The 12,588-nt window shown below is 43.4% G+C and overlaps 1 protein-coding gene across 2 annotated transcripts; it reads left to right on the forward strand.

Annotated features, from left to right (window-relative positions):
• Nucleotides 1-1,024: 1,024 nt before the first annotated feature.
• On the forward strand, nt 1,025-12,228 carry LOC141468490 (b(0,+)-type amino acid transporter 1-like). Of its 2 annotated transcripts, XM_074153585.1 has the most exons (7): nt 1,025-1,089; nt 2,087-2,837; nt 4,446-4,579; nt 7,469-7,598; nt 9,562-9,686; nt 10,141-10,228; nt 11,995-12,228. In XM_074153585.1, exons 2-7 carry the CDS (start codon nt 2,094-2,096, stop codon nt 12,226-12,228), a joined length of 1,455 nt encoding a protein of 484 aa, XP_074009686.1. In that variant the 5' UTR covers nt 1,025-1,089; nt 2,087-2,093. The 2 variants fall into 2 exon arrangements, with proteins under 2 accessions (XP_074009686.1, XP_074009685.1); XM_074153584.1 differs by lacking the exon at nt 1,025-1,089 and having other exon boundaries at nt 2,094-2,837.
• Nucleotides 12,229-12,588: the final 360 nt, after the last annotated feature.

Genomic DNA, 12,588 nt, shown 5'->3' on the forward strand with positions numbered 1-12,588 from the left:
TTACTAGTAGGGTACTTAACTACCTGTAGTCATATTAAGTTTTCCGTTAGCATTGATTTAACTGTATTTTGTGAATGTGTTCTCAATTAGGATTGGTATACATGATACATGTATGGATGCACACAGAAGTACAGTGTCTGTAGCACAGAAAAAAACAGACCTTTAGACCTCTGATAGCCTAACACTGCGATTAGCAACTTGAAAAAGAATGCGCTACAAATAGCTAACCCAGCCAACAAGAAGAGCACTGTCACTTAGGAGAAGTAAAAGAAAATTCTCTGCATTACTGGGATGCCTCCCTCCAAGTTCTCAAGCACTTTGCAAACCATTAACTTGAAATGCATTAACTTGCATCCTTGCAGTACAAGGTGTGTATGTTTATTCTCAGAATTTGCTAGGAAGACATAAAAAGCCTACTTGTTGCAGATAAAGTAACCTTTCACTCTTGTTAAAGATACAGCTTGATCAGCTGTGAATTTTTGTAAGTGACTTTGAAATCAGGAGAAATCCAGCTGGGATCCATTCACCACACACTAGTGAATACTAGTGAGTTGGTGTTAGGAATAGCTTCTAGTATCCCTTACAAGCCCCCCAAACTTTTCTCATTATTTCCTTCGTATGTCAATAAGATTTTTACTGTAAAAAACCCATAGTCTTTAATGATACTTGAGTTATTTTTTTGCTTCTTTGAAGAAATTAAAGGCCATCAGCCCGATTTGTGCAACTTTATTTGCTTTAGCATGAGAAATTATGTGACTTGTATATGTTGTTTTTCCTACAGGCCCATGAGTTTTGCTGAGTCCAAGAGTATCTTGGACTGTTCTTGCAGAAAACTGCAAAGCTAGCAAGATGATTTTTTTTTTAAAGTAAGCAAAGAGAAATCTAAATGATTTAGAAGAGAAGGAATTTTAGACAAACAATAAAAATACTTTTCTGTTTATATTTATGCTTTTTTTTTAGCTCAAATGGCTGAGGACAGATAGTTTTCAAGACTCAAGGTCCACTGTTTCCATGAAGGGCTGAGGAAGGTCTCACTCCTGTTTTCTGGTACTTATCACAACAGAAGTCTGCAAGAGACCACCAAGGACAGTAACTCTCATTCTTTACAGTTGCAGTTAGTAAAGTTTAGCTGAAGTTCAAAGGAATCCATATGGACATTCCCTTCTGCTTAATACTTTGTACAGATCACAGATCACAAAATACACCCTCATGCACTGTAACAGTATTCAGATTTATAGCAGAACCCTCCCCAAAGTCTGAAATTTTACATTAGCTATCTAAGTAGGGGTCAGTGGCATTTCCAAAAGCTTGTACCTCTACGTTTCTCTCAAGTGTGCACTGAAATGTGTATATGATGAGCAGTGACAAAGTCCTCTGAAGATCATGGTCTGTTGAGAATGTGCTTACCTCATGTACATTGGCAAAAAGGGCCCATAAAAATGTAATTACAGCCTTTTCATTCTTCTCCTGCACCTTCTAAAATTTGAAAAAATCCCCAGAATTGGCGCCTACTATTGTGCGGAAGAGCAGTCTCTGAACTGGTTTTAGTGGAACATTTTGGTGTCTTTGATTAAGACACTGGAAATGTTCCTCGTTGAGCAAAGCCTGTTGGTTGACAAGTTTGTTTGATTGCTTTATAGTGGGGAATGAAAATACAACTGATCTCTAAAGCAGGTGCTTGAGCATTGACTGTTAATCAAAGAATAAAGTACAGTTTTGCACGGGGATTTTGCTTACCTGATCCTTATTCCAGATGCCGTTTGAACCATAATTGAAAGGAGCGGTAATGAGGGACACAGTCCAGTGAGGTGCTGAGTGATTCTGAGCTGGTGCTGAATGCTATCCGCTACCATTGCTTGCAGTGAGATTCAAAGGTAATCAGTCTTGGCAGGATCTGAAGCATCATAAATTAACAAGATAAAATGGGTAATGAAAGAATGCAAAATGCGGAAGTTAAGTTTGTATTTCTTGACAGTGTTCAGTGTGACTTTTGTAATTATTAACTTAACCCTAAAAGCCTGAGATAGTCTTTATTCAAATGCCTCAGTCTTACTCCACATTTTCTCCTAAGAACATCTCCTGACAGTTCCACAATGAGGAAAAGGAAGACAACAGATTCACCTCATTCATCCACAGATCCAAGTGAAGGGAAGGAGAAATTAAGACTGAAGCAAGAGGTTGGCCTGATTAGTGGAGTGTCATTAATTGCAGGCACTATGATAGGCTCGGGAATCTTTATGTCCCCTGAGTGGGTGCTACATCATATGGGGAGCCCTGCCAGCAGCCTGCTTATCTGGGCAGCCTGTGGCCTCCTGGCCATGTTTGGAGCCTTGTCGTATGCTGAGCTTGGAACCGTAATTAAAGAGTCTGGAGGAGAATATATTTACATCTTGAGGATTTTTGGTTCTTTTCCTGCTTTCCTTTTTGCCTACACTTCTGTTATCCTGGTGAGGCCAGCTGGTTTGGCAGCTGTCTGTCTGAGCTTCGCTGAATACGCTGTTGCGCCGTTCTACCCAGGGTGCTCATCTCCACAGGTTGTTGTCAAATGCACAGCTGCTGCCTGCATCCTCCTTTTGACTGTCATCAACTGTCTCAACGTGAGGCTGGCCACGTCTATTATGAACATTTTTACAGCTGCAAAACTCCTGGCGTTGCTGGTGATCGTGGTGGGCGGAGTGGTGCTGCTTGCCAAGGGACAAACTCAGAGTTTTCAAAATGCTTTTCAAAACACGACTGCAGGTATCGGGGCAGTTGGAGTGGCGTTTTACCAGGGACTCTGGTCCTACGATGGGTGGAACAACCTGAACTATGTAACTGAGGAACTGAAGAAGCCTGAGGTGAGCGAGTGAGCTGGGTTTTACTTACTTAATCCTGCTGCTAATATGTTTGTTTCTATCTATGATGGTGTTAAGAGGGGTAATCAAGGGATTAGAGTGTTGAGGAAGGACTACTGAGCTTTCCTCCTGGCTTGTTCTGTCATCTGGGGTAAGACTCCTATGGATGTATCCAGAAAGGATAAAAATGAGTAGTCTCTAAGCAAAATAACAGCTTGCCTACAAGAAAGCACTAAAATACCCCATTGACTGGAAAAAAAGCTATTAGGCAGCACTTGGATGCTTTGGGGATGAAGTTTTGTCTTAGTGTTTAGAGGATCTCCCTGCAGACACCTGGATTTATGCAGAAAAGCACTCAAGCACTCACTGCTATAAACCATACAGATTTCTTAACACCACATATTCCCTAAGACTTGATCTGTAATGTATGTGTCAAAAGCCCACTTATCTCTCCTCATTGCATGGAGGGGGAGCTTTAGAGCAAGCCAAGCCTCACTGGAGAGGGAATTTAACTCTCTGAATGGCCCTTGTCTTCAAATGTCTACTTTTTAGGCACTGTTCTGTCCACGCTAAAGGCACTCAAGTAGCTCACTTGCATCTCACATCAGTCCTCTCTGTGCCATATTACCTCTTTTTGCAGATCAGATGCTACAGCAGTGAACGGCCCTTTTTCAGAAAGAGCTGTGTGAGTGCAGAGTGTGTACAGCATGCTTTCTTTCAGTGCAGCACACAAGATTTTACAGATTAAATGGAAATACACAGTTAAATATTAACCTAAATGGCAGCAAAGATCCAAGGGTCAGGTGGCACTCTCTCCCACAGGACCATGACTGCTGGTATTCAGGCCTTTGTGGGGTGGAGGCATCAACATAAGGAATTGCTCTGTCTTGTGCTGCAGTGGGAATGAGGAATGCAAAAAATTGATATTTCAGGTTTTCAGATGTATAGTTCCTCTATGATCACCCTACTAGTAGATTTTTTCCATTGCTTTCAGCTGCATAGGGTAGTAAGTAATGTAAAAAGCTGATTTTATTGAGCCTTAAAATGATCTGTGGTGTTCCAAGATTGCAGCATCCTGTCACTAGAAAAAAAATATATTAAAAAATTCCTTCCTAGAGCAAATTCCGTTTGTGCTGCCCTGCTTGGATTTAGCCTGTAGAGGAGGTAAAATGCTATGCAACACACACTGGTACTTCATCCGTGTCAGTGGGATGTTGATGGGAAGATGCAGCACACCAGGAGACATAACACACTAGTAACAAATAAATCAATATTAAAGCAATCAAGAAGTGTGCAACAGACATCTTGGGCAGCTATGAACCAAAGTGGTTTCGAATAAGATTTGGGTTTTGGTTTGTTGTTGTTTGTTTGTTTGTTTTTTCAAAGACTAGCTTTTGAAATGTACAGCCTTACTGTTTGCCTGATATCTGTGGGATACTGGTGTAAAATCTGCTGCGTGAATCTGGATCTAAGTCTTGTTCTGTGGAAAAGCTTAGTGAGTGAAGGAGTTTGAATGAGAGACGTGGGTGGTGGCAAAGACAAAACAAACAAAAAAAGCCCAGTGCAGGCATAAATGTGCTGCACCTAACACTCTTGTCATCCCTTTTCCAGGTGACCCTTCCCAGAGCTGTGATGATTGCCATTCCTTTGGTCACATGCCTGTATTTGCTGGTAAACGTGAGCTACTTGGCAGCCATGACTCCGTCTGAAGTGCTGTCTTCAGGAGCTGTGGCCGTCACTTGGGGGTGAGCTCTGCTTGTGGCAACACAGCCAATGCACTCCTGTAAAATACAGGTTGTCTCCTGAGTTTCAGAAGGTTTAGGTGCTATTCCCAGCGGGAGTAACAGCACTGCATTGGTTGGGCCAGGAAGACCTCTCAAACTGTATTACAGCAGACCATGCTGTCACCTTGAGGGCAGTGCATAGCCGTCCCCCACCAAAAGCTAAGGCTGACCAGCCCTGACTGGCCCAGGGTCTCCAAGGTGCACCCAGGCTGCCAAGATGGGGTGCTCTACAGCACACCTCTTACTCCCCATTCCCATTCATTCCACTGGGAACCTGTGGCTCCCCTCCAGCTCATGGAAAGTGTCCATAAAGAGGGGGTGAAGTGCACACCAGGAGCATCTCCCCGCAGACACTGAGGATGCAGTGTGGGTGCATATCCAGACCTGGGGACTGGGAGATGCCCCACGTTAGGTATTTCCAGAAGAGTGGAAAGGACAATGTGCTGCCCCACTAATGCGGTGGCAGTGGCTTGGGAGTGAGACAGGAGCCGACTGTGTGAATCCTGTCCACTCGGCACCTGGTAATTAGACCAGACCAGAGTCATTTGGTTCAGTTTCTTCATCTTGGGGGAAATGGAAAATGACACTGGTCTGTACAACACCTTTGAGAAGAAGAAGTGTTATACACAGGTTGGGTAGCCCTTAGTAATTGTATATTTAAGTTGGCTTTTGCTTTTCCAGAGCTGCACAGAAACTATTTGTACCTTCCGTCAGCCTGAAGTGTTTGGTGGTATTAAACAGGCTCTGTGCAGGACAAGGATTTTAGGAAGAGAAGGAAGGGACTGTCATGAGAGATGTAGGCACCATCAACTTCTAACCAGATGATCTTCCACCAGAACATCCAGCCTTAGTCTAAATATTTCCAAAGACACAGAATCCGTGATAGCCCTAAATGAGTCGTCTCACAGAAACCATGACACAGGATATCCAGAGATTATGTTGCTGCTCATCCTCTTCCTAAAAACTCAGCAGCGGCTTTGCTTCTGTGTGCATTTCACAAGATCTCTCCAGTTTGAAGATCTGACTGATCTCTGCTCGATGTGTTCTTTAACAGCCTTTCATGTCATCATTAGCAGGAGCTTTTAAAGGTCTAGTACGTTGTTTGAACAGGTTACAAAGCCTCACTAAGCTCCCGTGTCATGAACTTCCTCTGCACTTCCTTTCCTATCATTCCTGATTAACAAGTTATTTGTGAGCTTCCTCCTTTTTAACACATCTTCTTTTCCTGCCTGATTAACCTTTTCATACAGAGAGTGCCATTTAAGAAGAAACATTGAACTGGTAACCAGAAAGCTGGGCACTCAAAAGCCTGGAGGACAGGTAGATAACCAAGGGCTGAGGAGGGTGTAATGGTTGTGGTTCACCAGCACGAGATGCAGCTGCTCAGGCCATTAAGGAAGGATGGGAGGAAGATAAAGAAGCCAGAGGAGGACATACCACATTTAAATGCGTTTATTCCCCACATAAGAAGAAAACTGCCAGAGAGAAACATTGTTCAGTGATGAGAGGTGCAGCCACAAGAGGAGCTCGTGAAGCTCTCCCCAGCATTTCTTTGGTGCCAGTGATTCAATAACAGCTGCAGATCTCAGTTTGCTTGTAAGAAGTTACTCTCAGTAGCCCCTGTAGTTCATATTCAGAGTCCAAACAGCAAAGCACCAATCTTATAAATGCAAAATACATAGTTGCTAAAGATTATATTATTAATTTTATGATACACGTTGTTTTCGCTTGAGATCTTATGTTAATGGAGTTGCATGATCATAGGTGATGCCCAGATTCCATCGCTTTGAAAAAGGGAAAATTTTTAGTTCTGGTTATTGCAAGTAGCTTAATAACTTGAAGCCTGAAGGATCATGATCCAGATATTAAACTTTTAAATTACTTTTTTGAAATTATTGTGGTAGATGATCTTCTGCCATGATTTTGGAAAGCCCAACTCTTGCTTTTTGAATGTTTGGGACAGGCGATAATAAAAAAAGAGTACGTAACTCTTAAAGCCATACAATTCAAGCAGAAATATGAAGTGTTCTAAAAAACTTTTGAATTTTGGATTTTTGCCAATTAGATGAACAGTGTGTTTGTTTGTGTATGTGTGTGTGCATGTATGTGATAATTACCCCAAACACCAGTGTCTATTACTATATTAATATTCTTCACGCTGCTTCATTCCAGAAGACAAGCTTCACTTTGAGGTGCGAAGTTTATCACATCTTCCAAATATTTACCTTGAACTCTGCTGTAACCCTGCTCCTTCTTCTGTAATGGAGAAAGCAAACCATAAATGTCTGAACATGTTGTAGAACCAACCTTCTGAAATCCAAACAATGGCTTTGGCTTAAGCCTGATTCACAGAGTAGCAGAAATATGTGCATATGGGCTTACAGGGGATTCTGTAATAAATTCAGGATAAATTCTGTAATAAATTCAGGATAAATTCTTACTGGGGAAGGGTTTATAATGTGGGATATTTCTTCAGGTCCGGTGGGAACAGTTTTTCTGCGATTTCCAAGCTAATATTGTTGGCTGCAATAGCAATATCTCCAGGATTCACGCCACAGCCTCTGTACACAAGGGGATTTTGCCTGTTGTGACAGCTTTGTGTGCCATGGCGATGTAGACGGGTGTAGGTATATATGCACCAGGCAGGAAGAAAAGCTGCCTTTTCTGGACAAGACAAAGTTACTGGTGACTAAATATTATGGGAACTGGAAAAAGGCTTTAAATCATTCAAAAGGCTTTGGAAAAAATTTCAGTGAGAATAATGGAGGGAAGAAACCCGTCTGGGTCTAGGATGAGTGTTTGATACACCTCTGAGCTGGATGTTATGCTGTGAATTCTTTCCCACCACAGGGACAAAGTCCTGGGCAGTTGGGCATGGCTCATCTCCCTGTCGGTGGCACTGTCTACGTTTGGGTCATCGAACGGCACATTCTTCAGCGGAGGCCGCGTGTGCTACATTGCTGCAAGGGAAGGCCATATGGTAAGGACAAAAAAAAAAGGGGTCTGGGTTTTTTTTTGAGCAACTTTACCTTTTTGTGACACTAAAGCAGAGAGGAAATCTCTGTGTATGTTGAACTGGTAGAGTGATAGCTCTTCGGTGGTTTGTTTCTTCCTTGAAGATGTTCTTCCCCATCTTTTTCAAATGTAATGTGTATGTTGTCTCCTGACTTCTTCAGCCATGCAATTTCAGAAAGATATATAATCACATCTAGCCTGAATTTTAAGAACAGCCTTGCAATGAACAACTGAAATGCTGCTGTATTGGAGCACCTGGCACAGGCTCTGGGGTGACGGAGCTGATATACCTGCCAGGGAGGGGAAGCCTGGCCGTGCTTGTGTGTTGTAAGGCACCCCTGCTCCCACTGGGAGGGTAGCCCAGCACTGGAAAGCTGCCTTTGCAGGCAATACTGACTACATAAGCTGGTCTTGGGGTGTTCCAGCCTTCCCACGGGGTAGTCTAGCTCAGATACAGTGTAGGATATCTCTGCTCGTCAAGCTTCATAGCAATTACAAGGTGACACCGAGCCTTACATCTCCCCTAGCTGGGGTTTTTAATTGGTTTTGTTAGGTGGGGCCAAATCTGGTAGCCCAACGGAGGTCAGGCTACTGCAGCTCCATGCTCCCGGGTCCAACCGGTAAGTTCAGCGTGTATTCCCAAAGGCACACACACACAAATACCAGTATGCAACATATGTATACACACATACATATGTATATATACACATACAGAGAGCAGGCCACACAGATCTACACATACAGGCACACACAAACACTGGCACAAACAGCACCAAGGGCCTCTCTTTGTTCCCCTCTCTGGCTGATCAGGGGTCTGTTAGTGGGAAGTATCTATATAAATATATGTACAACATGGGTCCCTCCAGCAGCTGGGCTTGGACACTCAGTCTGCCCGGTAGCTGCCCCTGCATCCCAGTCTCCCCAGTTGCTGGTACCTGGGCATACAAGCCCCCGATGTTGCTGCTGGTACAGATCCCCTCACTCACAGGCACCCTCCATGCCTACCCATGCTTCTTCTCCCTCTCAGTGCTTGGGCTGAGCTGCATTTGTCCTCCTCTGTGATGAGCAGGCATGTTGTGTTCCTCCTGGAGCTTTGTGCTTCTTTGGTCTTTCCTTCCTTCCGCACCTTCTGGCTCTCAGGTGCAAAGGATACCACCCCGCACCGGTTTCATTCCTTGCACATGGGAAGGAATCTTATATGTATATGAATGACCAGGTTGGTGGAGATGACTGGGTTGGTCGTTACTGGTTTTGGTGGTTCCACAGCTTCACTTACTGATGACAGAGTGTTTGCTGTATTGTGCTGAGCAGTTCAGGGATGGTCTGAATTTGACCATACCGGACACTCTTTCTCAGACACTCAGCTGTAGCAGAAGTCCTTGCATGATATTTTGGTTGGAAATAAAAGAGAAAAAAAAAAAAAAGAAGCCTTTAGCCTTTCTCATTAAACTTTCCCAATGAACCGAGCAATGGAGAAGCTAGTAGTTCTCTCCGTGTTCTGGTTCATTGCATAAATGTTTCAGGAGTAGTCCTTGTCTCATTTTCCAGTCAGCCCAAGAGAAGTCAAGTCCCAGAGAGACATGGCAGAGAACAGAAGGGTGGGACCAAGCACAAGGTCCTGATGATGATCGGGAAAGATCTGATTTGACTCAGCCTTAGTCTGTCACACTGGTAGTTTGAAAACCTCATCTTGTATGCCTAAACTGAGCACATATGATATGAAATCGGGGAGACACAATAAAAATATCCTTGAGGGGGGTTTCCATGTTTACATTCCTCGGAGTTGAACTGCTGTTATATTATGATGCTTATTTGATGATTAAGAGCGGCTCTGGCTGCAGACAGAGCTCCCCCCAGCAGCTGAGGGGGATGAGTAAGGATGTCTGAGTACGTGATATGATGGTATATTGTTTTGCTTTGGCTTTCAGCCAGACATTCTGTCTATGGCTCATGTGCGATGCCTCACGCCCTCCCCTGCTCTGCTCTTTACATCTGCTATGTCTTTAATAATGGTAATATCGGGAAGCTTCACCAGTATTGTGAACTTTTTCAGGTATGTATGCATAGCGTTCCTCTTTGCATCCCCTGTGCTCCTGGGTTTTGACGTTGTTTTCGAAGTATTTCCTTTTAATGTCTTTTTGAGCCTGGGCTATTGCTTTCTAACCAATATTGTGCAGGGGAGGAAGGGAAGAAAGAAAAGAGCGAGCTTAGGAACCAGCATCTTTGCAATGCATGAATGCTTCTGTCACTATATACTTAATTGGATGTGATTCATCCTCATATTGAAATGAATCTATAATATTCAGATCATTCTAAAGTTCTCATTGTTGTGCTGGAAAGGAAATAAATGAAAGAACTACTAAATTTATATCAATATTCTTCTTTTTAATTGGAGATATGAACATCTGGGATCTGCAAGACAGGTCTGACATTCCTGGAAGATCTCACCCCAAATGTAATGCTGTCTTTTTTTTTCTTTTTTCTTTTTTTCTTTCTTTTCCTCCCAGTTTTATAGCGTGGTTTTTCTATGGCATGACTATTACTGGTCTCCTGTATTTAAAAATCAAGAAACCAGAACTGCCAAGATCTTACAAGGTGAGGTAATCACATAAAATCCTAAAACCCTTTCCCTATATTATCCAAATATAAGAGAGCATTATGAGGAAAGAGCAAGCACAGGGGCTGGTTGCCCGCAGATTTAGTGTGTTTGTCTTTCCTTTTTTATTTCATGTTTTGTCTCAGCAAAATCAGTGAGCAGCAAGACAGCGTGAATATACAGGCGTAATTCAAGGCTGAATTCTTCGTCTTGATAAACTAATAACGCACTGCCCCCTCACTGTGGAAAATATATCCACCATACCCTCTTTTTTTCTAAGAGATTTAAGAGGAAAATGAAGGATGATTCTGATCAGCAATCACCTGTTTATGCTCTCAGAGCTTGGTCACGCTCCTCAGAGGGTAGCTCAGGAATAAAAACCCTGCAGAGGACAGAAAACCCAGCCAGGATGCCCCAAGTCCTTTGGATGGCCCAGGGACAGGTTTGCTCCCCACAAAACAACTAAGTGGAAGGAAATCAGGAGTTACCTGACCCGTGAGACTGTGAATGCAGGACAGTGACTTTTCCCTGAGACAAGCTGAATGAACATCCTGGTTTTCATGGGATTCCTCCAGGAGACGGATGACGGGCTGACACCGCCAGGCTGTGCAAAGCAATATCGAGCATCCCATGGGGCTTAGCATGAAGGAGAAGGGCAGTGCTCTATTAAGTCTTCCAGTCACTGGCTTCTGTGGCTCTGTCCTGAAATTAGGATGCTGGATGAAGACGTTCACCCAACTTGTTGGCTGAATGTGCTTTAAAGAAAAGAAATTCTGTTTCTGCAGTAGTGTTTTCATACACTGTATAAAACTCCCCCAGTCCTCCAGGCCTGTCCTGTGAGGATGTCAGCCTGCTGCAGCCTTTGGCTTGATGGCCCAACTCTTTCCTAAGCTAGGAGCAGCTCATGTCTGAAGGTTCCAGGTCAACTGACAATGTATGGCTGATGTCCTGCAGAATCCGTATGCGTGTTGCAGGTTTATATTTAAGGATAATATTTCCCTTGGTTTGGAAACAATAATTTTTATTAGCATTGTGCCGAAAGTATTAGAACACAGTGGGGAGGGAGCAGAGTGGAGCATCCCACTAAGGCAGATGAAACCAATGGCAGGTCTTCTCCATGCTCTCACAGGTAACCATTAACAACATTTCCTTTGGTCTATACCAGCTTCCTTGTGTTGGACAAAAGGCACGAAAGTAAAAATTGGAAAATCCCAGCTGAAACATTCAGTTTTTCATCTTGTTGTGAAATCATTTAGTGCTGTGCGTTCATTCACCTTTGAAAGAGATTGGCTTCAAATTTAAATGCTTTATGACCAGACTTACAGAAAAAGCCTTTGAGGTTGCCTGTCCACCTATCTGTCAACACATGAATAAACCTTTTTGCCCAAGGGTGTTAAGATTCAGTTATGTGATTTGTGCAGTTGCTGTGTGTTTTGTCTACAGCTCAGCTTTTGGATGCAAGGTAGTAGGGAGAGCAAGAACAGACCTGGCAATAAAAACAGTAGTTTGCATCTTCAGGTCTAGGAGGGCAGAGAAGACCAGGGGTTAATGTGTGTGGTAGTGGTGTAGCTCTTGCAGGGTGTTCAGCCTTGGAGTGGGAATGGGTTGGGAAACAGGATGCCTGGATTAATTAGAATTTCTAGGTAATAACTCAGGTCGCAGCAGGGTTTCGTCTAAAAAGCCTTCTGCAGAAGTTTCAGGGTTGTCCAGACCCGGAGTGGGCCAGGATTGCGTGAGTCTTTATGCTGTTGTTTTGCTTTCACAGGTCCCAATTATCATCCCCATAATCGTGCTGATGGCAGCTGTGTACCTGGTGTTAGCTCCCATCATTGATCAGCCCCAAATTGAGATCCTCTACATCGTCCTCTTCATTTTCAGCGGCGTCATTCTTTATTTCCCACTGGTTCACTTCAAGTGCCACCCTCGCTTTTTACAGAAAGTCACTTTACATCTCCAGTTGTTCCTGGAAGTTGCTCCCACCACCAGGGATGAAAACTGAGATAACGTCCTCCTGGCCTATGGCTGCCCACCCCTCTTGGTTTATCCCAGCACCTTGGCTTTCAAGGCTCAGAAGATATTTTCTGTAAGGGAGAACGAAAGGGCCACTAAAATGTCTAGCTGAGAGGGGCTAGAGCCATGACTCCTCACGTTTCCTTAAAATTCTGAGGACGTGTTTTTCTCATTTTCAGCTCTGCCTTGGCAGATTACATACAGATTCCAAAGGAATACGTGCTTTTGAATTTTCCATCCCAGGAAGAGCTGTTCATCAAAATCTTAGCTCTTAAATTTCAAGGCAACAGGCAACAGAAGACTGACAATGAGATATTATCCCTATAGCAGGTTGTGACCCTAAGCCATT

The sequence above is a fragment of the Numenius arquata genome, chromosome 9, assembly GCF_964106895.1.
Source record: "Numenius arquata chromosome 9, bNumArq3.hap1.1, whole genome shotgun sequence".
NCBI classification, from domain to species: domain Eukaryota; kingdom Metazoa; phylum Chordata; class Aves; order Charadriiformes; family Scolopacidae; genus Numenius; species Numenius arquata.

Bases quoted from the DNA above. Each gene is read 5' to 3' on its own strand.
- LOC141468490 (XM_074153585.1), top strand. From the start codon at position 2,094: ATGAGGAAAAGGAAGACAACAGATTCACCTCATTCATCCACAGATCCA. The intron at 4,580-7,468 runs GTGAGCTCTGCT...TTCCCACCACAG, and splicing joins GCTGTGGCCGTCACTTGGGG to GGACAAAGTCCTGGGCAGTT. The intron at 9,687-10,140 runs GTATGTATGCAT...TTTTCCTCCCAG, and splicing joins AGTATTGTGAACTTTTTCAG to TTTTATAGCGTGGTTTTTCT.